Below are 26230 nucleotides of genomic sequence, written 5' to 3' on the forward strand. Positions count from 1 at the left end.
GATGTCTATGTGCTTTGTGCGGCTGTGTTCAACAGGATTTTCCGCCATGCGGATAGCACTCTCATTATCACATAGGAGTGGGACTTTGCTCAGATTGTAGCCAAAGTCCCGGAGGGTTTGCCTCATCCAAAGTAGTTGCGCGCAACACTGTCCTGCGGCAACATACTCGGCCTCAGCGGTGGATAGGGCAACGGATGTTTGTTTCTTAGAGTTCCATGACACCAGGGACCTTCCTAAGAATTGGCACGTCCCCGATGTGCTCTTCCTATCGACCTTACATCCAGCATAGTCGGAGTCTGAGTATCCAACTAAGTCAAAGGTAGACCCCTTTGGATACCAGAGCCCGAAGCAAGGCGTAGCAACCAAATATCTAAGAATTCGCTTCACCGCCACTAAGTGACATTCCTTAGGATCGGATTGAAATCTAGCACACATGCATACGCTAAGCATAATATCCGGTCTACTAGCACATAAGTAAAGCAAAGAACCTATCATTGACCGGTATGCTTTTTGATCAACAGACTTACCTCCTTTGTTGAGGTCGGTGTGTCCATCGGTCCCCATCGGAGTCTTTGCGGGCTTGGCGTCCTTCATCCCAAACCGCTTTAGCAGATCTTGCGTGTACTTCGTTTGGGAGATGAAGGTGCCGTCCTTGAGTTGCTTCACTTGGAACCCAAGGAAGTAGTTCAACTCGCCCATCATCGACATCTCGAATTTCTGCGTCATCACCCTGCTAAACTCTTCACAAGACTTTTGGTTAGTAGAACCAAATATTATGTCATCGACATAAATTTGGCACACAAACAGATCACCATCACATGTCTTTGTAAAAAGAGTTGGATCGGCCTTCCCAACCTTGAAAGCATTAGCAAGTAAAAAGTCTCTAAGGCATTCATACCATGCTCTTGGGGCTTGCTTAAGTCCATAGAGCGCCTTAAAGAGCTTACACACATGGTCGGGGTACCGTTCATCCTCGAAGCCAGGGGGTTGCTCCACGTACACCTCCTCCTTGATTGGCCCGTTGAGGAAAGCGCTCTTCACATCCATTTGGTACAACCTGAAAGAATGGTGAGCGGCATATGCTAGCAAGATTCGAATTGACTCTAGCCTAGCCACAGGAGCAAAGGTCTCCTCGAAATCCAAACCTGCGACTTGGGCATAACCTTTTGCCACAAGTCGAGCCTTGTTCCTCGTCACCACCCCGTGCTCGTCCTGTTTGTTGCGGAACACCCACTTGGTTCCCACAACATTTTGCTTCGGACGAGGCACCAGTGTCCAAACTTCATTGCGCTTGAAGTTGTTTAACTCCTCTTGCATGGCCAACACCCAGTCCGGATCTAGCAAGGCCTCTTCTACCCTGAAAGGCTCAATAGAAGAGACAAAGGAGTAATGTTCACAAAAATTAACTAATCGAGATCGAGTAGTCACTCCCTTGCTAATGTCACCCAGAATTTGATCGACGGGATGATCCCTTTGAATCATCGCTCGAACTTGGGTTGGAGGTGCCGGTAGCGCTTCTTCCTCCATCACTTGATCACCTTGTGCTCCCCCTTGATCACACGCCTCCTTTTGATGAACCTGTTCATCGTCTTGAGTCGGGGGATGCACCATAATTGAGGAAGAGGGTTGATCTTGATCATCTTGTTCTTGCGGCCGCACTTCTCCAATCGCCATGGTGCGTATAGCGGCCGTCGGAACATCTTCTTCATCTACATCATCACAATCAACAACTTGCTCTCTTGGAGAGCCATTAGTCTCATCAAATACAACGTCGCTAGAGACTTCAACCAAACCTGATGATTTGTTGAAGACTCTATACGCCTTTGTATTTGAGTCATAACCTAATAAAAACCCTTCTACAGCTTTGGGAGCAAACTTAGAATTTCTACCCTTCTTTACTAGAATGTAGCATTTACTCCCAAATACACGAAAGTACGATACATTGGGTTTGTTACCGGTTAGTAGCTCATACGACGTCTTCTTGAGGAGGCGATGAAGGTAGACCCTGTTGATGGCGTGGCACGCCGTGTTCACGGCTTCCGTCCAAAAGCACTCGGGGGTCTTGAACTCTCCTAGCATCGTCCTCGCCATGTCGATGAGCGTCCTGTTCTTCCTCTCTACCACACCATTTTGCTGTGGTGTGTAGGGAGCGGAGAACTCGTGCTTGATCCCTTCCTCTTCAAGGAACTCCTCCACTTGAAGGTTCTTGAACTCGGACCCGTTGTCGCTTCTTATCTTTTTCACTTTGAGCTCAAACTCATTTTGAGCTCTCCTGAGGAAGCGTTTGAGAGTCCCTTGGGTTTCGGATTTTTCCTGCAAAAAGAACACCCAAGTGAAGCGGGAAAAGTCATCAACAATAACTAAGCCATACTTACTTCCTCCTATGCTCAGATAGGCGACAGGTCCGAAGAGGTCCATATGCAGCAGCTCCAGGGGTCTTGAAGTGGTCATCACGTTCTTGCTGTGATGTGCTCCTCCCACTTGTTTACCTGCTTGACAAGCTGCACAAGGTCTATCTTTTTCGAAATGCACGTTAGTCAAACCTATCACGTGTTCTCCCTTTAGAAGCTTGTGGAGGTTCTTCATCCCCACATGTGCTAAGCGGCGATGCCACAGCCAGCCCATGCAAGTCTTAGCCATTAAGCATGCATCTAGACCGGCCTCTTCTTTTGCAAAATCAACTAAATAAAGTTTGCCGTCTAATACACCCTTAAAAGCTAATGAACCATCGCTTCTTCTAAAGACAGACACATCTATATTTGTAAATAGACAATTATATCCCATATGACATAATTGACTCACAGATAGCAGATTGTATCCAAGACTCTCTACTAAAAATACATTAGAGATAGAATGCTCATTAGAAATCGCAATTTTACCTAAACCTTTTACCTTGCCTTGATTCCCATCACCGAATACAATTGAATCTTGGGAATCTTTATTCTTGACGTAGGAGGTGAACATCTTCTTCTCCCCCGTCATATGGTTTGTGCATCCGCTGTCGATAATCCAGCTTGAACCCCCGGATGCATAAACCTGCAAGGCAAATTTAGGCTTGGGACTTAGGTACCCAACTCTTGTTGGGTCCTACAAGGTTAGTCACAATTTCCTTAGGGACCCAAATGCAAGTTTTATCACCTTTGCATTTTGCCCCTAACTTCCTAGCAATTACTTTTCTATCCTTTCTACAAATTGCAAATGAAGCATTCAAAGCACAATAAATTGTAGAGGGTTCATTCACTACTTTTCTATGAACATTTGCAACATTTCTTTTAGAAACAACATTTCTCCTAGTAACATTTCTATTATACACATAAGAAGAACTAGGAGCACACATGGCATGAGAATCATAAACATATGAATCAAAAGCATCATAACTTCTATTTCTAGTTTGTCTTTTATCATGATACAAAAAGGCATGGTTCCTTTTAGCACTAGTAGCCATAGGGGCCTTCCCTTTCTCCTTGGCGGGAATGGGAGCCTTATGACTTGTTAAGTTCTTGGCTTCCCTCTTGAAGCCAAGTTCATCCTTAATTGAGGGGTGTCTACCAATTGTGTAGGCATCCCTTGCAAATTTTAGCTTATCGAAATCATTCTTGCTAGTCTTAAGTTGAGCATTAAGACTAGCCAGTTCATCATTAAGCTTGGAAATTGAAACTAGGTGTTCACTACAAGCATTAATGTCAAAGTCTTTACACCTAGTACAAATTTCAACATGTTCTACACAAGAATTGGATTTGTTTGCTACTTCTAATTTAGCATTTAAATCATTGTTGACACCTTTCAAAGTAGAAATGGTTTCATGACAAGTAGATAGTTCAAAAGAAAGCATTTCATTTCTCTTAACTTCTAAAGCATAGGATTTTTGTGCCTCAACAAATTTATCATGCTCTTCATACAACAAATCCTCTTGCTTTTCTAAAAGTATATTCTTTTCATTCAAGGCATCAATTAATTCATTAATTTTGTCTATCTTAGATCTATCTAAGCCCTTGAACAAACATGAATAATCTACTTCATCCTCATCACTAGATTCGTCCTCACTTGAAGAAGCATAGGTAGAGTTGCGAGTACATACCTTCTTCTCTCTTGCCATAAGGCATGTGTGACGCTCGTTGGGGAAGAGGGTTGATTTGTTGAAGGCGGTGGCGGCGAGTCCTTCATTGTCGGAGTCGGACGAGGAGCAATCCGAGTCCCACTCCTTGCCTAGATGCGCCTCGCCCTTTGCCTTCTTGTAATGCTTCTTCTTTTCCCTCTTATTCCCCTTTTCCTGGTCACTATCATTATCAGGACAGTTAGCAATAAAATGACCAAGCTTACCGCATTTGAAGCATGATCGCTTCCCCTTGGTCTTAGTCTTGCTCGGCTGTCCATTGCGACCCTTTAGCACCGTCTTGAATCTCTTGATAATGAGGGCCATTTCTTCTTCATTAAGACCGGCCGCCTCAATTTGCGCCACCTTGCTGGGTAGCGCCTCCTTGTTCCCTGTGGCTTTGAGAGCAAAAGGTTGCGGCTCGTTGATCGGTCCATTCAAGGCGTCGTCCACATACCTTGCCTCCTTGATCATCATTCGCCCGCTGACGAATTTTCCTAGTACTTCTTCGGGCGACATTTTGGTGTACCTGGGATTCTCACGAATATTATTCACCAAATGAGGATCAAGAACGGTAAAGGACCTGAGCATTAGTCGGATGACGTCGTGGTCTGTCCATCGCGTGCTTCCGTAGCTCCTTATTTTGTTGACAAGGGTCTTGAGCCGGTTGTATGTTTGAGTTGGCTCCTCGCCCCTTATCATCGCGAACCGTCCAAGCTCGCCCTCCACCAACTCCATTTTGGTGAGCAAGGTAGCGTCATTTCCCTCATGAGAGATCTTGAGGGTATCCCAGATTTGCTTGGCGTTATCCAAGCCACTCACTTTATTATATTCATCCCTGCACAATGAGGCTAGAAGAACAGTAGTAGCTTGTGCATTCTTATGGATTTGCTCATTAATGAATATAGGACTATCCGAACTATTAAAGTGCATTCCACTATCTACAATCTCCCATATGCTGGGATGGAGAGAGAATAGGTGACTACGCATTTTGTGGCTCCAAAATCCGTAGTCCTCCCCATCAAAGTGTGGGGGCTTGCCGAGTGGAATGGAAAGCAAATGTGAATTTGAACTATGCGGAATACGAGAGTAGTCAAAAGAAAAGTTAGAATTAACCGGTTTCCTTTGTTTGTCGTAGTCGTCGTCCTTTTGGGAAGAAGAGGACTCATCGCTGTCGTAGTAGACGATCTCCTTGATGCGTCTTGTCTTCTTCTTCTTCCCATCTCTTCGCTTGTGGCCCGAGCCCGAGTCATTGGACTTGTCATCCCTTGGCTCGTTGACGAAGGACTCCTTCTCCTTGTCGTTGATCACAATTCCCTTTCCCTTAGGATCCATCTCTTCGGGCGGCTAGTCCCTTTCTTGAAGAGAACGGCTCCGATACCAATTGAGAGCACCTAGAGGGGGGGGGGTGAATAGGTGATCCTGTAAAACTTCAATACTTAAGCCACAAGAACTTGTTAAGTGTTAGCACAAGTATGGCCAAGTGGCTAGAGAGGAGTCAAAACACAATAACCACAAGAAAGCAATCACAGAGTTGACACGGTGGTTATCCCGTGGTTCGGCCAAGTACAAAACTTGCCTACTCCACGTTGTGGCGTCCCAACGGACGAGAGTTGCACTCAACTCCTCTCAAGTGATCCAATGATCAACTTGAATACCACGGTGTTTTTCTTTCCTTTGATCTTTTCCCGTTTGCGAGGAATCTCCACAACTTGGAGTCTCTCGCCCTTACAATTGAGTTCACAAAGAATACGGAGTAAGGTGGGAATAAGCAACGCACACAAGACTCGAAAATCAGAGCAACAACACGCACACAAGTCGCAACAAGAGCTCGCAACGCAACACAAAGAGTTCACAACTCCACAAGAGCTCTATATGCTATCACAATGAAACGAATGCGTGAGATTGATGTCTTGGTGCTTAGAAGAGTTGTAGGAATGCTTGGTGTACTCCTCCATGCGCCTAGGGGTCCCTTTTATAGCCCCAAGGCAGCTAGGAGCCGTTGAGAGCACATCTGGAAGGCTATTCTTGCCTTCTGTCGTCGGGCGCACCGGACAGTCCGGTGCACACCGGACACTGTCCGGTGCCCGATTTGTTTCCTTAAATGGCGAAACCGACCGTTGCCGACCGTTGCAGATCTGGCGCACCGGACAGTCCGGTGCACACCGGACAGTCCGGTGCACACCGGACAGTCCGGTGCTTCCTTCCGACCGTTGGCTCGGCCACGTGTCGCGCGCCGATCGCGCGGCCGACCGTTGGCCCGGCCGACCGTTGGCTCACCGGACAGTCCGGTGCACACCGGACAGTCCGGTGAATTTTAGCCGAAGTCGCCGGAGAAAAACCCGAGAGCGGCCTCTTCGGCTGGGGCAGCCTGGCGCACCGGACACTGTCCGGTGCACCACCGGACACTGTCCGGTGCACCACCGGACAGTCCGGTGCCCCAGACCGAAACAGCCCCTTGGCTGTTCATAGCCAAGTCTTCTCTTCTCTTCTTTTATCTGTTTCTAACACTTAGACAAATATATTAGTACACAAAACCAATGTACTAAGGCTTAGAAACATACCTTAACTTGTGATTTGCACTTTGATCATCCTTGGGCATATTTTCACATTTAAGCACTTGTGTTTGCATTCAATCACCAAAATACTTAGAAATGGCCCAAAGGCACATTTCCCTTTCAAGATAAGACTTGCATTTGGGTCCCAAAGGATATTGTAACTAACCTTGTAGGACCCAACAAGAGTTGGGTACCTAAGACCCAAGCCTAATTTGCCTTGTGGGTTTATGCATCCGAGGGCTCAAGCTGGATTATCGACAGCGGATGCACAAACCACATGACGGGGGAGAAGAAGATGTTCACTTCCTACGTCAAGAGCAAAGATTCCCAAGATTCGATCATCTTTGGAGATGGGAACCAAGGCAAGGTTAAAGGTCTAGGGAAGATAGCTATTTCTTCTGAGCATTCCATATCTAATGTGTTCTTAGTTGAATCGCTCGGGTATAACTTGTTGTCTGTTAGTCAACTATGTAATATGGGCTACAATTGCTTATTTACCAATGTAGATGTGTCTGTCTATAGAAGGATTGATGGTTCATTAGCTTTTAAGGGTGTACTAGATGGAAAACTCTATTTAGTTGATTTTTCGAAGGAGGAGGCCGATCTAGATGCACGCTTAATTGCTAAGACTAGCATGGGCTGGCTGTGGCATCGCTGTTTAGCACATGTTGGGATGAAGAACCTTCAAAAACTTCTAAAGGGAGAACACGTGTTAGGTCTAAACAATGTTTCTTTCGAAAAAGATAGACCTTGTGTAGCTTGTCAAGCAGGTAAACAGGTGGGAAATACTCATCACAGCAAGAATGTGATGACCACGACAAGACCTCTAGAGCTACTTCATATGGACCTCTTCGGACCCGTCGCCTACCTTAGCATCGAGGGAAGTAAGTATGGTCTTGTTATTATTGATGATTTTTCCCACTTCACTTGGGTATTCTTTTTGCAGGATAAATCAGAAACCCAAGGGACCCTTAAGCGCTTCCTAAGGAGAGCTCAAAATGAATTTGAGCTCAAGGTGAAAAAGATAAGGAGCGACAACGGGTCTGAGTTCAAGAATCTTCAAGTGGAGGAGTACCTTGAGGAGGAAGGAATCAAGCACGAGTTCTCTGCTCCCTACACACCACAGCAAAACGGTGTGGTAGAGAGGAAGAACAGGACGCTTATAGACATGACAAGGACGATGCTTGGAGAATTCTAGACGCCCGAGCAGTTTTGGTCGGAAGCTGTGAACACAGCTTGCCACGCCATAAACCGAGTCTACCTTCATCGCCTCCTCAAGAAGACGTCGTATAAACTTCTAACCGGTAACAAACCCAACGTTTCATATTTTCGTGTATTTGGGAGCAAATGTTACATTCTTGTGAAGAAAGGTAGGAACTCCAAATTTGCTCCCAAAGCTGTAGAAGGGTTTTTGTTAGGTTATGACTCAAATACAAAGGCGTATAGAGTCTTCAACAAATCATCGGGTTTGGTTGAAGTCTCTAGCGACGTTGTATTTGATGAAACTAATGGCTCTCCAAGAGAGCAAGTTGATCTTGATGATGTAGATGAAGATGATGTTCCAACGGACGCAATTCGCACCATGACGATTGGAAATGTGCGACCACAGGAACACAAAGAGCAAGATCAACCTTCTTCCTCAACGACGGTGCAGCCCCCAACTCAAGATGATGAACAGGTTCCTCAAGATGAGACGTGTGATCAAGGGGGAGCACACGAAGACCAAGTTGTGGAAGAAGAAGCACCACGGCCCCTCCAACTCAAATCCGAGCGGCGATTCAAAGGAATCATCTCGTCGACCAGATTTTGGGTGATATAAGCAAGGGAGTAACTACTCGCTCACGTCTAGCTAATTTTTGTGAGCATTACTCGTTTGTCTCTTCTATTGAGCCTTTCAGGGTGGAAGAGGCCTTGCTAGATCCGGACTGGGTATTGTCCATGCAAGAAGAGCTCAACAACTTCAAGCGAAATGAAGTTTGGACACTGGTTCCACGTCCTAAGCAAAACGTTGTGGGAACCAAGTGGGTGTTCCGCAACAAGCAAGACGACTCGACTTGTGGCAAAAGGTTATGCCCAAGTCGCAGGTTTGGATACAAGGAGACTTTTGCTCCTGTGGCTAGGCTAGAGTCTATTCGCATTCTATTAGCCTATGCTGCTCACCACTCTTTCAAGTTGTTCCAAATGGATGTGAAGAGCGCTTTTCTCAACGGGTCAATCAAGGAGGAGGTGTACGTGGAGCAACCCCCTGGCTTTGAGGATGAACGGTACCCCGACCACGTGTATAAGCTCTCTAAGGCGCTCTATGGACTTAAGCAAGCCGCAAGAGCATGGTATGAATGCCTTAGAGATTTTCTAATTGCTAATGCTTTCAAGGTTGGGAAAGCCGATCCAACTCTTTTCACTAAGACTTGTAATGGTGACCTATTTGTGTGCCAAATTTATGTCGATGACATAATATTTGGTTCTACTAACCAAAAGTCTTGTGAAGAGTTTAGCAGGGTGATGACACAGAAATTTGAGATGTCTATGATGGGCGAGTTGAACTACTTCCTTGGGTTCCAAGTGAAGCAACTCAAGGACGGCACCTTCATCTCTCAAACGAAGTACACACAAGACTTGCTCAAGCGGTTCGGGATGAAGGACGCCAAGCCCGCAAAGACTCCAATGGGAACCGATGGACATGTCGACCTCAACAAAGGAGGTAAGTCCGTTGATCAAAAGGCATACCGGTCTATGATAGGATCCCTGCTTTATTTGTGTGCTAGTAGACCGGATATTATGCTTAGCGTATGCATGTGTGCTAGATTTCAATCCGACCCAAGGGAGTGTCACCTTGTGGCCGTTAAGAGAATTCTTAGATATTTAGTTGCTACGCCTTGCTTCGGGATCTGGTATCTAAAGGGGTCTACCTTTGACTTAATTGGATATTCAGACTCCGATTATGCTGGATGCAAGGTTGATCGGAAGAGTACATCAGGGACGTGCCAATTCCTAGGAATGTCCCTGGTGTCTTGGAGTTCTAAGAAACAAACTTTTGTTGCCCTATCCACCGCTGAGGCCGAGTATGTTGCCGCAGGACAGTGTTGCGCGCAACTACTTTGGATGAGGCAAACCCTCCGGGACTTTGGCTACAATCTGAGCAAAGTCCCACTCCTATGTGATAATAAGAGTGCAATCCGCATGGCGGACAATCCTGTTGAACACAGCCGCACAAAGCACATAGACATCTGGCATCACTTTTTGAGAGACCACCAGCAAAAGGGAGATATCGAAGTGTTTTATGTTATCACCGAGAACCAGCTAGCCGATATCTTTACCAAGGCTTTAGATGAGAAGACCTTTTGCAGGCTGCGTAGTGAGCTAAATGTCTTAGATTCGCGTAACTTGGATTGATCTGTAGCATACATGTGTTTCATGTCTTTGATCATCTTCCTTTATTCATATTATTGCTTATTTATGGTGCTCAAGTTTTGAAGGGATCCCCGGACCTCACAAGTCCATGTGTGAATGATGCACATATTTAGGGGGAGAAATGCTACAACTTGACCCTTTGAGACTAACTGTGTGCTTGAGTTTACTTAATTTAGTCTCAAAGGTGGATTGAAAGGGAAAGGTGAACTTGGATCATGCAAGACTTCCACTGCACTCCGATGAAAGAGTAATTTACTCCAAGTTCATCTCCATGCTCTTATTGCCTTTTTACTCTTAATTGACGATTGGGTGAGGCAATGGGGTGTAGAGGGCCGAGAATGATCCCGTTTTGGTGCTTAATGCCAAAGGGGGGAGAAATTAAAGGCCAAAGCAAATGGATCAACTACCACTTGAGAAATTTGAAAATAGTAGAGTTAGCACTTTTGATTTGTCAAAACACTTGTATGTGCAAAATTTGGTCTCTTGTGGGGAGAATATTTGATTATGGGAAAAAGGGGGAGTTTTTTGGCTCTTGATCAATTTTTCTCTTGGAATACCTCTCTTTATGCCTAAATAAATGTGTTTAACTTAGAGATAGGAAAATGAGTTTGATTTCAAAGACAAACCAAGTGGTGGCAAAGAATGATCCAAATATGCCAAAATTAAATCAAAAACAATTTTTGTTCTCAAGTATATTGATGTTGCACTTCTATTGGTTGTTTTTTGATGTGTTGGCATAAATCACCAAAAAGGGGGAGATTGAAAGGGAAATGTGCCCGTGGGCCATTTCTAGTATATTTTGGTGATTAAGTGCCCAACATATATTGAGTGAGTAATTATGTGCAAAATGATGAATGAAGTGCAAATCAACAAGAAGGTATAATTCTAGACTTAGTACATTGGTTTTTGAGTACTAATATATTTGTCTAAGTGCTAGAATCAGAGAAAAGAGAAAAAGGAAAGGACTTGGCTGAAGCAGCCAAGACTCAGCGCAGTCTGGCACACCGGACTGTCCAGTGCGCCAGGCTGGCTTCTGGCGAACTGGCCATTCTCGGGAATTCATCGGCGGCGTACGGCTATAATTCACCGGACTGTCCGGTGGTGCACCGGACTGTCCGGTGAGCCGACGGCCGCCAGCGCAACGGTCGGCCGCCAAATCCGTGGGCGACGCGTGGCCCGCTCAAACGGTCGGCAGGGTGCACCGGACAGTGTCCGGTGCGCCAACGGCTACAACTCTGCAACGGTCGGTCGTGCCATTTTAGGAAGGCGATCTGCACCGGACCATGAACAGTGTCTGTCCGGTGGTGCACCGGACTGTCCGGTGCGCCACCCGATAGAAGGCAAGAATTGCCTTCCCAGATTGCCTCCAACGGCTCCTAGCTGCCTTAGGGCTATAAAAGAGGCCCCTAGGCGCATGGAGGAAATACCCAAGCATTCCTTGATCATTCCTAAGCACCAAGACTCCATTCTCGCGCATTCGATTCTTTGAGATAGTAACTTGAGCACCATTTGAGTAGAGAACTCCTCGAGTTGTGTTGTGAGCTCAAGTTGTGGCTTTGTGTGCGTGATTGTGCTCGTGCTTTGAGTCTTGCGTGTGTTGCTCTTCCCACCCTTACTTTCATGCTTCTTTATGATCATCAATTGTAAGGGCGAGAGGCTCCAAGTTGTGGAGATTCCTCGCAAATGGGAGAGAGTATAAGAAAGAAAAATATCGTGGTATTCAAGTTGATCATTGGATCACTTGAGAGGGGTTGAGTGCAACCCTCGTCCATTGGGACACCACAACGTGGAGTAGGCAAGTGTTATACTTGGCCGAACCATGGGATAAATCACCGTGTCTCTTGTGCTTGTTTTCTTTGTGACTATTGTGTTTCACAAGAGCTCGGTCCTTAGCCACTTGATTTCATTGTGCTAACACTTAACCAAGTTTTGTGGCTACAAGTATTTGATTTTTCACAAGATCACCTATTCACCCCCCCCCCTCTAGGTGCTCTCACCTAGGATTCTTACAAATAAGGTTGACAAGATGGGGGGTCAATTACCGTAAACGACCTTAGCATTAGTCGGACGATGTCGTGGTCCGTCCATCTTGTGCTTCCATAGCTCCTAATCTTGTTGACCAGGGTCTTGAGCCTGTTGTATGTTTGTGTTGGCTCCTCTCCCCTGATCATCGCGAATCTTCCCAGTTCGCCTTCCACCAACTCCATCTTGGTGATCATGGTGGCGTCGTTTCCCTTGTGTGATATCTTGAGGGTATCCCAAATTTGCTTGGCGTTGTTCAAGCCGTTCACCTTGTTGTATTCGTCCCTGCACAAAGATGCTAGCAAAACAGTGGTAGCTTGTGCATTCTTATGAATTTTTTCATTAATAAACACCGGGTTATCCGTACTATCGAAATGTATTCCATTTTCAACTATCTCTCAAATACTAGGATGGAGAGAAAATAAGTGACTACGCATTTTGTGACTCCAAAAAGAGTAGTCTTCTCCATCAAAGTGTGGAGGTTTACCAAGTGGAATTGAAAGCAAATGGGCATTGGAATTGAACGGAATACAAGAATAATCAAATGAATAGTTTTGATTAACCGGTTTCTTTTTGGACGAGTCATCGTCGTTGTCGTCTCTTGGTGAAGAAGAGGAGGCGTCGCTGTCGTAGTAAATGATCTTCTTGATCCGCCTCTTCTTCTTCCCGTCCCTCTTCTTGTGACTCGATCCTGAGTCAGTGGGCTTGTCGTCCCTTGGCTCGTTGAAGAGGGACTCCTTCTCCTTGTCGTTGACCACCATCCCCTTTCCCTTAGGATCCATCTCTTCGGGCGATTAGTCCCTTAGATGAAGAGAACGGCTCTGATACCAATTGAGAGCACCTAGAGGGGGAGTGAATAGGTGATCCTGTAAAATTCAACACTAAATTCCAACAACCTTGATTATAAAAATATTAGTGTGGGTTAATCAAGTCAATGAGACAAGCTCTTGCGAACACAGATAATTAAAGAAGGAACAATCACAAGAGACACGCGATTTTATCCTGTGGTTCGGCCAAGTAACACTTGCCTACTTCCACGTTGTGGCGTCCCAATAGACGAGGGTTGCACTCAACCCCTTTCAAGTGATCCAATGATCAACTTGAATACCATGGCTTTTCTTCCTTATATCTTTTCCCATTTGCGAGGAATCTCTACAAGTTGGAGCCTCTCGCCCTTACAAGATTGATCACAAAGAAAGCACAGGAGTAAGGTTGGGAAGCAACACACACAAATCTGTAGCACACACACGCACACAAGCCAAGACTTGAGCTCAAAATGAAGCACAAAGAGTTCACAACTAGAATGGAGATCAAATCACTAAAACAATCGATCAAGTGCGTGGAGACGGAGTGTGTGAGACTTAGAATGCTTAGTGAATGCTTGGGTGACTCCTCCATGCGCCCAGGGGTCCCTTTTATAGCCCCCAAGACAGCTAGGAGCCGTTGGAGGCCAACAAGGAAGGCCAAAGTTGCCTTCTGTCGGGTGGTGCACCGGACAGTCACTGTAGACGGTCCGGTGCGGATCTCCTTCCTATTTTGGCGCAGATGACCGTTGCAGCGCTGAGCTAGTTGGCACACCGGACAGTCCGGTGCCCCTTGTCGACCGTTGGTGTGGGCCACGCGTCGCTCGCGGATTGCGCGGCCGACCGTTGCGCTGGCGGCCGTTGGCTCACCGAACAGTCCGGTGCACCACCAGATAGTCGGGTGAATTATAGTCGTATGCCGCCAAACTTTTCCCGAGAGTGGCCTGTTCACCGAAGGCTGGCCTGGTGCACCGGACATTGTATGGTGCACCACCGGACAGTCCGGTGTGCCAGACCGAGCTGGACTTTGGCTGTACTCAGCCAAGTCTTTTGCAATTCTTTCTTTTCCTGTTTCTAGCACTTAGACACAATATGTTAGTACTCAAAACAATGTACTAAGTCTAGAAACATACCTTGTCACATGATTTGCACTTTTTGCTTGTTTGGCACATAACAACTCAAAGATTGTGTGTTGGCACTTAATCACCAAAACATTATAGAAATGGCCCAAAGGCACATTTCCCTTTCAAGAGGCGGTTGGGGCTGGTCTAGTCAGGTGTAGTGGAGAACGCCTCTCACATGGTCAGCCACACCGACCATGGCATGCCTTGGAAGCTCATCGACGCGGTGCGTGAGACAGGGCTCGTCTTCTTCCGCGCACCCATGGAGGACAAGCTCCGGTTCACCTGCGACCCGGCAGGGATGCCGTCTCGGAATGGTACTTTTAACCTTGTGCTATTACAAAGGCTGGAGGTTTCTGTAGGTTCTAATGGAAGATTACAAGGTCGTATTGAAGTATCAAGAGCTTTTGGTGATCACCAGTTTAAGAAGGTTTGTTGATGCGTACCATTGTTTGCTTAATCATAGATGTTATCTATTGCCCATCACTGTTTGATTTGAAATATTCTTGTTTCCTTACATTTACATGCAATTTTCTTCATAAAGCGGACATTCAGATCGAAAGCATTAAGTAATATTGAAACTTGGTTATTTGCCTATGACTATTCTGAATCTGATTGGCAGAGTTCATGTGCATTAAGTAATCTGATTGGCATGCCAGGCACGATGTAGTGAATGAGCACTTTTTAATTGTTGTTCCTTGTTGTGAAGTAACTATGAGTGTTTGTCCCATGAGTTCAATTCCAATATTCTTTCTTAAGGTAATTGCTTACAATTTTTAATTACATTTTGGTATTCTTATCAGCCATCCTGATTGCAAGCTGGTTGTTAGCCATGATGATTATAGCTTAACTTCCAAGCTGCCAAGGGAGAGAACTTCTGTTGTAACGGTACTAAGAAACCCAATTGATCGTGTATTAGCACATATGAGTTCTTAGTTGAAGTTGTAGCTAGATTCCTTGTGCACCCAAACTTAACTTCTGTGAAGTTAATGAGTACCCGTGTGTTAACAAATTGTTGTGTTGTCCGAACTTTAGATATCTGGCCTTGGAAGTACTTGGTTCCATGTATGAGGGAAGATCTGTTTGCCAGGGTACGCCTTTTACTTCAGTTTAGCCTTTGGTTTCAATTTGCACTTTATAGAATTATACTGGCAGAAAATAATAGTTCTCTTTTTCATAGCAATTTCCCAGTACATATTGTCCTGTCAAACTGACCAATTTATATGTTCACTATTCAGTGATTTTGTTGCAAATCTATACCAGTACTGTGTTATGCCTCATGTGTATTTATACGTTATAATGTTATACATTCTCGCACAAGCAGAACTATTGTAAACATCTGCCTGCCGCTGATTTTCTTAGCCAGCTTTAAAAAATCCGGTTTACTAATTTTTTATGTGTACTCATGTTACCTTGGTAGATTACTGGGTTAATGAACAACTCATACTTTGATGGAGCACATGAGGTTCTACATTATGTCACGAAGCATTCGGATCTTGGTCGTATTGTGCTTGAAGTTGCTAAGGTACATAATGAATGTCATGAAGGATTGTTTTTCTTAATCCCATATTGTGTGAGATACTAAATATATGTCCTGAAAACAACTTACGTGCAGGACCCGCAAATCCCCCGCCAAGCAAACTGCTAGAAAACTTTTCAGAGGTGGAGATGATGAAGATGATAGTGTTGATGCCGACACAAATGATCATGTTGTACCTCGGTAACTCCACTTTCTTCCCAGCCCTTTAGAGATGATATGACCATCTTCGTTTGGCTATTTTTGCAGCACTGGTCTATACCGCAGATTGATGCATAAACAACTGCCTTAGAAAAACATAGTTTTGAAGGATAAAACTGAAGATTAGGAATGACAACTTAAACAGTCATCAAAGCTAATGAACATCTTAGCTACCAAAAAACATGTTTGTCCATTTAGAAACCTTTTTTCCCCTGCTCACTGCCCTATGATTACCAGGTTTGAGAATTCTTTTTCCAATAGAATTTGTAGGCTACAATAACCTGGCTCAAGGAATGTGAATTCATTTCCCTTTGTGCTAAAGAATCACAAATAGTTGTTTGTACTCCTAAACATGAATAAGTGCAGTCATTTTGTAGAAATTAAATCATGTGTCATTCTATGAAGACGATACTAATAGTACCACCACTACCATGTTTTGCTTCAACAACAAACTTCAGAAAAGATTAAGAGGTCAACGTTTTAAAATGAATGGACCTTTTTATAGACTGTTTGCAAATGTAGGTATGTAGAAACTCTGAATTGTATGTGCATTAGCTTCCCATGGTTCAGAAAACAATAACTATATTGACCAAAAGTTGAGCCAATTTCCACATGGTTTGCGGTCTTACAGTCCAAACATCAAGGTAGTTGTCCACAGATTATTGGACCAATTCACAATGGCAGATTAATTTAACTCTAACTGCCCTCTATCAAGACCAGAGGTAGCCAAGTAATAACTAAACTCCTAGGAGACTGCTTCCAAAAGGGACAGATGTCAGATAACCAAGTAGTGAGAATTCAGCTAACCTTAGCAGGTGGTGCATGCCTATTATGAACTTGACAAGAGCTTTGACCTAGGCATTTTTCGCCCGAGTGGCTTCACACCAACCTCAAGGACATCGACGTCAAAGTACTCGATTGTAGCGATCTCTGTTCGACCTGTGAATTATTATTTGTGCAACGTGTAACTTGCAATTTGATAGTCAAACACAGTATTAGTATCTTTTTATTGCCATTTTAGTAACAATATCTATGGTTAGACTTATCTAACTGATAATCTATTGGAGTCTTTTCGTTAAAGGAACCTATGATGTCTAAGAAGAAAATAGTCACCTTAATTTTGGATAAATGGTTAATGTGACAGGACGTGTAACTTGCAATCGGTGTTGCTGAGAATATTTAGGCTTGTTTGGCATTATGTTAGACTTACCATGATTAGTAACAAAACGATAAAACCTATATTTGCAAATTTAACTACAACGACTGGATTTACTTACCAGTTACTACTCGTTCTGTTTTCTTTGTCCCATTATTGAGAAGTAGCATGTCACACTTCATTTTGTATGTGCCTTGAGAAATTTGAAGGGATGGTAATTCTTTTCATTAGCAGTTGCATCCTTATATTTCTCCTTTTGTCATTTACAAGTGGTATTTTGAGTATGGATACAATATTGCACATTTTTCGTTTTAAGAAAGAGATGTTAATCATGCCTTGAGTATAATGTTTTAGATTTTACACTGACCCACCCCTCTGTTCTACTGCGTATGTTTTTTCTCTTACACCCTTTTTATTCAATTGTTTTTCAGTTATTCTAAAATAGTACAATTCATGGAGATATTTTTGTTGCTTTCAACTCAGCTACGTCTTGTTGACTGTGATGTTAACACCATGAACCGAGTAGCAGTTTATGCCCATGAGAATGCTTCAATGCCCCATTTGGGTCTTGTGAGAAAATGATCGGATGGTGCATAACTTCGATGTAGCTTTTTTGATCAGCTTATAATGGAACGATGGGAAGACTTTGATCCACCAAAGCGCTTGGGATGTTGAGCTGCAATTTGGATCGACAATTATTTGACAACAGCTAAAATACATTTTTTCTTGCTTCTGCTCTTGCAGTCTTTGTAAATTCAGGTGTCAGTGTTGGATTCAAATACCTTTTAAAAAATAGAGGTTAGCATTCCACTAGAATATATGGTCACATGTGGCTACCTATTTCCTGCATTCAAAATGTAGTCACATGAGCAGTGATGAACTGACGATGCCATATTTGGCTACTTATTTCTTGCATTGAAAATGTGGAGCTAAAGTGTGTATGTTTTGTTACACAAACATTGGTGTTGTTGTGCTTCTTTTGCTGAAGCACTGCCTTTTACGGTTAGCGACACTCAATGTTCGATCACCTATACAAAACAAGATATGCATTTTCTTTTGAGCAATTCTTTTAAAATATATGGGGCAATGAAGAGCTTCATATTGTGTTGAACCTATGTCTGTAATATTAAGTTGCAAGAGAGAGTTTTATACTTACGACATGCTACATTTTGTTATCCTTATAGCTGGTTAGCCTATTGCAAAAGGTGGTTGAACTTGTACTTTGAGACCAAATATATATTGCATACTTGATATTATATTATTATTTGAGCTTGTCTTTCATATTGTACTCTTATCTTTATTGTACTCTTATATGTTCTTATGAAGATTAGAGGAATGTGTTTGGGGTGAGTGATTTTTTTGTGTTGTTTCCTCTGTCCATGGCCATGGAGAAGGAGCAAAGGAGGCCACCTAGCTCGAAGATAGTGTCAGTGTCCATGAAGGCGTCCTCCGCAAATGCGATGCTTCAAGGCATGAAGAACAGAAGCCATTTTCGAAGGGACGGGAAAATTGCACTGCAACAAGACGTGTGTGTATTGTTCTACCTGGTGTTTAGTCGTAAGCCTATTGCATTTCTGTTGAGGACGTCTAGCGTTTTCGATTTTGTCTTACTGGTGGACAAGCTGAGGAAGAAGTTGTGGCATGAGGAGAACGTCCACCGAGCTCTAAAGCGGGCGTTCACGAGGCCGCTCGATGCTCTGCCTCGCCTCCCTCCTTTCCTATTGTCTCAAGTCAGTATCCTTCTTTGCTTTTCGATCAATTTCACAAGCAAGAAGCAACCTAACCAATAATTTGTTGCCCTTCCGAAGGACTCGATCCGCTTTCTGATTTCTGTCTCTTCTGAATTGTTCCTAGACATTGGAGCTTCTGGCCCCGTTGCAAGTGGAAAATCCTTGTACTTAAAGGTTGCAATGTAGTGGTTCCGTTGCAACGCACGGTCACTCACCTAGTATGTATGTATGTATATATATTGCAGGCCCAAGTTTTGTTGCCATACTTTTATATGGTAATAACAACCATGACGAGTTCATCGTCATCTACTTTCACGAATCCTCTTCTTGATCTGTCTCCAAGTCCAACCATGTTATGGTATGCATAATTTAGGGCTGCTATCCGCGACACAAAGCTACTGGATTTCCTGAACAGTGACACTAAGGCGTTGCCGGCCAAAATCTCCCAAAAGGGCGATGACGAAAAGGTCAAGGTGGACAATCTAGAGTACGAAAATTAGAAAGACAGAGATCAACAAGTTATGAGCTACCACCTCTCGTCACTATCAAAAAAACATGTTGATTCAAGTTTCTTCGGTCAAAACCATAGTTGAAACTTGGATAGAGATCTTCAAATATCATGCATACCGATGTAGTTGTTGAGATTCTTGGAATAATAATGGTCCGTGTCTTCAAATATCATACTGGTGCAGTTACCGAGATGTTCTTGTTCTCAGAGCTTCACTAGTTAAGGACTTAAGGTCATGTTCGTTTGTCCCAAATTTATGGGGATTGAGTAAGAATAAATCCACCAATAGTCAAAATCCTCCTCAATTCACTCCAATACCTATTAATCTGCATGGTTTAGGTACAAAACAAACAAGGCCAAAGAGATATTGTATAGCTTGAAGAGTTGTAATAGGATATATGTTCTAGTTTTAAGATAAACTAGCTAGCTAGAGTCTTGTATTTATATGTAGGACTCTTAGAATAAATTCTTATACATATACACCACTGTGAGGGGCGGTTCCTCATCCAATAGATCGGCACGCAATGCACGTCAACACGAGTTTAGGCTATCGGTGGTTTTTCTAAGCATCTCCATATACATTTATATGGTAATAACAATCATGGCGAGTTTATCATCATCTATCTCCACGAAACCTCTCCTTGGTCTACTTATATCTGAGAAGCTGACGAAGTTCAACCATGCGCTATAGCATGTGTAGTTTAGGGTTTTCATCTGTGGAGCAAAGCTGCTCGACTTCCTGACTAGTGACACTAAGACGTCATCGACCAAAATCTCCCGAAAGGACGACGATGAAAAAGAGATCGACAAGTTCTGAGTTATATCATCTCGTCACTATTAAAAAGGCACATTGATTAAAGTTTTTTTAGTCAAAACCATAGTTCAAGACTAGGCATAGATCCAAGGCACCTTAGCCTTGCAAACAAAAGCAAATCATCAATGTGCAATTAGCCCTAGCAAATACCAAAAAGAAAAATCTCTGGGTGATGAAATGACAACAGTTTGCCTACCTCTAGAAGATGAAGAATTTGTACAGTACATTCTCACAGGTGTCGATAGCGACTATCTCCTGATAGTCCCTATTATCTAGTTCACGAAAGAGTCGGTCACAACAAAATGTTCGGTTAGGTTCTGAATTTCGAGACCCATACAAGCCTCGTCTCTCATAGATAGTATGTCAATGTCATAAGCCGAGCATGTATTGTTGCTCGAGGATGAGGTGGGATCCACGAATGTTAGAACTAGACCGAACCAATCAACGTTAGGTCATATACAACCCTATTTAATATGAGTCTCTAGAGAGCTAATTGAAAAAATACAAGAGAGCTCTCCGCGAGAAGCCCGTCTCTACACGATCCTTCATACATAATGTCTTTTAGTTGTATCGTATTTTTTTTAACAGAAAGGGGATCCCCCCCTATTTCATTAAGAAATAGGACCACAGTTTTAACAACATTCAAACGAAAAAACTACTTATTACACCACTTAGCTCATAGAACTAAAAGAGCATAAGCAAGCCATCCAGGCCAAGGGTGGATCACTACAGTTTCTGACAAAAAAATCATACCGCACAACCACTACCAACCGGTTTTTGGCAAGGCCGACCACAAACAAAGCCCCAGCGACCAGACAAAAGCAACACATTGTGAAACAAATACCCTAGAACCAAAAGGGCTTCCGAGAGCCAGGCAAGCCACACATCCAAAACAAACAGACATCGCGCTCAACGTTAGTTGCACAGCCTTTTATCCATCGGCGCCAGCCAAATTTCCTGTTGAAGACCTCCTTAACCATTCTTCTGAGAAGGGAACTTCCTTCCAGCAGCATCTTTCTTGAAGTTTCTTTCTGAAGAATCGCCCAAGCATCCAACCAAGAGCAGCACAGAAACACAAGGTTAACAGCATTTAAAGAGGAAATGTTGTTGAAACAGAAATCATTTCTATGCTTCCACAACGACCAGAGAACTGCACTCCAACCAACAGTGATCAAATTTTTTTCATGACCTTTGAATTTGCATAACCAACGGTTGTATCGTATTTATGGTCTAAAGGTTTAAGATTATATCATGTAGTCTCTTAACTATCACTCGTCCTTGGAAAACCAAACCACCATCTCAAATTGTACAATGCCAAGAGGGGCTTAGAGTCAGATCGATTGATACGGATCGACGGCTCGCTCAAATCAGTGGTCCGTATAGACGTATAGTCCACCTTTGAAAGTGGCCTCCGTGTAGCCCGGGTGTCACGGGCACCACCGCACCAAGGTCAAGTCTTCCTTAAAACCATTTGTCCGCAAATAAAATTTCAATTTGGAATACAATATTTTTATTGCACGTATGGTTCACCATGTCACTTTCACTGATGTTGACTCGCTTCTTTCTCCTACGACCGCGCCATTGCAGCTATTGCCGCTTCCGGGCTGCTCAAATTAACAACCTCCCCCAGAATTTCAGCTCCCAATTTGCATGTGTGATCCGTGCCGATCTCTCCGGATTTTATATCTGTAGCAGCTTGTGTTTTGCTTCTTTCTTCATGTTCTGAACTTTCCTGAACTCCACAGAACAGATCAGAAACACGCGCGCGCGAAAACTGACAGACACCACCACCGTTCAAACCCACTTCCATGAGAGCGACCTCCATGGCCTCACCACGATCGAGCTATATGCAATTCCATCACTGGAGTCAAGCCGTTGGCATTCCTCGTCGAGTCACTCTCTAGCTCACTGTCCACGGCTCCTCTCTCTCTCTCTCCATGAGCTGCTCCATCGCAGCTCTCGTGGTTTCCCTCTTCCTTTCACTGAACCAAATCATATCGTGCCGTGCGGCTGGCGCAGACGACGATGGCGCAGCACGCAGCCTCGCCTCCTGCCTCATCTCCCACGGCGTCACCAACTTCACGCTCCCGACGTCCCGGAGCTACGCCGGGGTCCTCAACTCCTCCATCAGCAACCTCCGGTTCGCGCTCCCGGACGTCGGCAAGCCGGCCGCCGTGGTGCTCCCGGGCTCCAGGCAGGACCTGCAGCGCTCCGTGCTCTGCGCGCGGAGCAGCTCGCTGGCGGTCCGCGTGCGCAGCGGCGGGCACAGCTACGAGGGCCTCTCGTACACCTCGGAGAACCGGGTGCCGTTCGTGGTGATCGACGTCGCGAACCTGAACCGGGTCCGCGTGGACCGGGGCTCGGCCACGGCCTGGGCCGAGGCCGGCGCGACGCTGGGCGAACTGTACCACGCCGTGGGCCGGTCCGGCCGGTCGCTGGCGTTCTCGGCGGGCTCCTGCTCGACCATCGGCCTGGGCGGCACCGTCTCCGGCGGCGGCTTCGGGCTGCTGTCGCGCAGGTTCGGGCTGGCGGCCGACAACGTGCTGGACGCGGTGCTCGTCGACGCGGACGGCAGGGCGCTCGACCGGGCCGCGATGGGCCGCGACGTCTTCTGGGCCATCCGCGGCGGCGGCGGCGGGAGCTGGGGCGTAGTGTACGCCTGGAAGCTCCGGCTCGTCCCGGTCCCTCGCAACGTCACCGTGCTCTCGGTGGGCCGGACCGGCCCGGTCGAGCTCGTCGCCGGGCTCGTCCACAGGTGGCAGCTCGTGGCGCCCAGCCTGCCCGATGACTTCTACCTCTCCGTGTACCTCCCGACCGGTCCGTCATCGCTGGACGGCAACGTGTCCGTCTCGTTCTCCGGCCAGGTGCTTGGACCGAAGCACCGTGCCCTGTCAGCGCTGCGCCAAAGCTTCCCAGAGCTCGGGCTGGCCGAGTCGGAGCTCGGCGAGGCGAGCTGGCTGGATGCGACCGCCCAGTTCGCCGGCCTCGACACGGCGGCCGACCTTCCGAACCGCCAGCTAGGGTCGAGGCAGTACTTCAAGGGCAAGTCCGACTACGTGCGGTCGCCGATCTCGCGGCGCGCCATGGCGGACATCGTCCGGTACCTTTCCACGGGGCCCCCGCGGCAGGGGCAGGGGCAGGGGGGCGGGTACGTGATCCTGGACCCCTACGGCGGCGCCATGGCCCGGATCGCGAGCGGCGACACGCCGTTCCCGCACCGCGCCGGGACCCTGTACGGCGTGCAGTACCAGGTGTACTGGGACGAGGACGGCGAGCTCGGTGGCCGCGCCGCCGCCGCCGCCGGGGAGTTCTGTGTGCGGTGGCTCCGGTCGCTCTACGCGTTCATGGCGCCCCACGTGTCCAAGGGCCCCCGTGCCGCGTACGTCAACTACCTGGACCTCGACCTCGGCGCCAACAACTGGACCGCCCCGGCGGGAGGGTCGTCGAAGGCGGCGGTGGCGCGCGCGCGCTCGTCGTGGGGCGCCGCGTACTTCGGCGACAACTTCGACCGCCTGGTCGGGGCAAAGACGGCGGTGGACCCCGGCAATGTGTTCAACAATGCACAAAGCATTCCCCCTCTGTAGACATGATTGGGTGGTGAACTTGTAAGCTGTACCGTAATTAGCAAAAATGTCCCCATGGCGCATCTATGGCACAAATAAAGTGCAGAATTCCTGCCCGATCTCTGTTTTTTAACATGTTAGTGCTGTTACTTGAACTGCGATGGAGAATCTACAAGTGAAACTGGTCCATGTATCGTAGCCGTACGACGACTGATGTGGAATCTCTTGGTCTCTCGGAGTCGGAGGCTATAAGTGTCTGACTTTGACAGTTTGACCAGTGGGAGGGAGTCTTCCTACCTTTATGCGAGGAGAGGACGTGCGGTGTCATGTCATTGGGCCCTGACGCAGAGAAGTTTTTGGTGCTGGTGCTGTTTGGCTCTGGCTTGCCACTCTGAATTTTGAAACGCAGCGTGCCTGTAGCTTTCAGATTTCAGGCTCGGTTTGGTTCTTCTTTCACCAGTTTGTGCTTTGATATCAGCTTGTGTCCATATGCCGGCTGCTTCATTATACAACAATCAATAGGACGCGGCAAGTGCGCTCTCTAGAGGTTGTGGTGGCTATGGAGATTTTTGCAAGACATGGTTAACAGTTTAATGCTAGAATTTTAGTGTTTTATTGATTTTCCACCTATATCTTAGACTTTCTTTCTATGTCACTTTTAGTTCGTTCATGATTTGTGTGGACTGTTTTGTAAGGCCGTACATAAGCAACCGTAAAAGATAGTAATTGCATTTTTTCCATTATCTTAAAAAAAGTGCAGGGATTCAGGTGCCAGAGTAGTAGAAGATGATTCGGAAGTGTTCTTTGGACTCCATCCAACCTACAAAATGTTTTTCTTTTGTCTTTTGGTAAACAAAAAAAACACTGCTCTATTGCCCCCAGACGTCCTTCTGAAGAATTGACCCCATGCCAGTATTCTGGTGGATTGGTGGTGGGATTAACTGGGAAGGCTGGGACTCTAGCGAGGCCTCCGAAATCTAAATGGGCTCACTGCCTCTTTTGGTTGAGTGGGCCACAATCGACGGTGAGCTTGCAATTGCTTGCGTGCCGAGATTGCGCGGGGGTAGTCTGCTGGGCCGTAGGTGTTTGTGTCACTAATCTTGGGCCGAATGCTAGCCCCGCAGGCCCTACGTTGTTCCACTGTACTTCCCCCTAGAGAGACGAAATCCGTTGTACCGTTGCACCTTAGAGAGACGGAAAAAACTGTATATATTTCTCTTCTCTGTATGGTTCGATGGAGTCTTGTAGACACTGAGCGAGTAGATCTTGAGAAAGCTAAAGTTGTCAAAAAAAAAAGAAGAAGAAGAAAAGCTTAAAAGGTGGGCGATGGAAGAGTCTTGTAGAAGACGCCTGCCTGCCTGCCCTGCACGTCGTCGCTTTTCTCCGCGAGCCGCTGCTTCCTTTACTGCTTTATTGGCGATGGCGATGGCTCCCGCTAGCTTTTCAACTGCGTCTGCGTCCATCCATCAAGATCGACCATCACATGAGCCTGCCTGGGCGTGGGAGAAGAAGATGAGCACGACGGAAGGAAGGGCGGTCAAGTAGAAGCAAGAAAAGAAGGGTGCCAGTGGTGGTGCGCGCACCTCTGAAATTAAAAGGCGATGGACGGATCGATCGATTGGGGGGGGGGGGGGGGGGGGGGGGGAAGAGTGGAAGTGTGGATTGATCGGAGTGAGCACGCATGCCGAAACGACAGCAAGCAGGACAACACGCCCCGCTAGCTTGTTGGCCAGTACTCTCTCTCGTTCACCGCATGCAATGCAATGGCTTCCTGTTCAAAGCCGCTGCCTCTCTCGGTCTCTCCGCCATCGCCAACGCTCCTCCGGCGGCGGTTTGGTCTGGGACGCTGTACAGACAGACGGTGTTGCTGTTGACACACGCGCCAATGTACATGATGGCCTACCGAACCGGCAGAGAACGGCGGTTCGCAGGAGGCAGGGGCTGTCGGCGTCGCTGCGCCGTACACGTACGCCGACGGTCCGCTTGCTGGGGCCCAGTGCGCACTTGGCCGGCAGGCAACCGGCCCGCCAGTCCTCCTCGGTCCATCGCTATCGCTCTGCCTCGTGCTCCGTGCCTCCGCCGTGTCGATTCCTTCCTCCGTCCCGCCAGAAAAGCCAGCCATTCCTCCACGGCTTGCCAGTTGCCACCCACCCTTCTCGTGTTCTCCAACAATAAGCTCAGCACAATCGAGCGGCTTGCTGCGTTTGAATTTTGACACTTGCACTAGAGATCAGATTACTGCGACATCTAACTTCATTTTCGAGCGACCGTGCTCTTAACTGTAGCTATAATGTTCTTAGGACTGTTTCGTTCCTTTAGTTAAATTTAGTCCCTACCATATTTGATTGATTGGAAGAACTATTAGTATTCAAATCATATTAAATGAATCATAACAAGACTAAAATATTCTTTAGCATTCTCCAGTAATTAGTGTTGGGGACCTTCGGCATCCGAAGGTCCTCAAAAACAGGATTTAACAGTATTTCTGGAGTATAATGTGTGAACAGGTATCTTCGGATTCAAGTCAGCATCACAGTAGACCAGAGTAATACGAAGGTTGATACAGAGCCGAAGGTGTGAGCAGGAAAGCTTCGGCGCGGTAGCAAAAAGTGAAACCGACTTATAGATGAAAAGGCTATTTAAACCTCGACAGATTACTATAGAATTATTATCAAGTGTAAAGGGCATGAATGTAATTTTGTATGGGTTGTGT

General features: G+C 46.1%; 1 protein-coding gene and 1 long non-coding RNA gene across 2 annotated transcripts; one reads left to right on the top strand and one right to left on the bottom strand.

Moving 5' to 3' along the window:
* Window positions 1-21848: 21848 nt before the first annotated feature.
* On the top strand, window positions 21849-23634 carry LOC100272856 (putative FAD-binding Berberine family protein). Its single transcript, NM_001147309.1, has one exon. It carries the CDS (start codon window positions 21892-21894, stop codon window positions 23536-23538), a length of 1647 nt encoding a protein of 548 aa, NP_001140781.1. The 5' UTR covers window positions 21849-21891; the 3' UTR covers window positions 23539-23634.
* A 1003-nt stretch (window positions 23635-24637) lies between these two features.
* LOC111591301 (uncharacterized) lies at window positions 24638-25951 on the bottom strand. The gene is made up of 2 exons (XR_002750458.2): window positions 25101-25951; window positions 24638-25010 (listed from the first exon to the last, which is right to left on the bottom strand). It is a non-coding gene; the product is annotated as an uncharacterized lncRNA (long non-coding RNA).
* Window positions 25952-26230: the final 279 nt, after the last annotated feature.

Source organism: Zea mays, chromosome 4 (assembly GCF_902167145.1).
Source record: "Zea mays cultivar B73 chromosome 4, Zm-B73-REFERENCE-NAM-5.0, whole genome shotgun sequence".
In the NCBI taxonomy this organism is placed as follows: domain Eukaryota; kingdom Viridiplantae; phylum Streptophyta; class Magnoliopsida; order Poales; family Poaceae; genus Zea; species Zea mays.

What these genes read in the sequence shown, in the direction of transcription:
- LOC100272856 (NM_001147309.1), top strand. Translation starts at nt 21,892, where the DNA reads ATGAGCTGCTCCATCGCAGCTCTCGTGGTTTCCCTCTTCCTTTCACTG.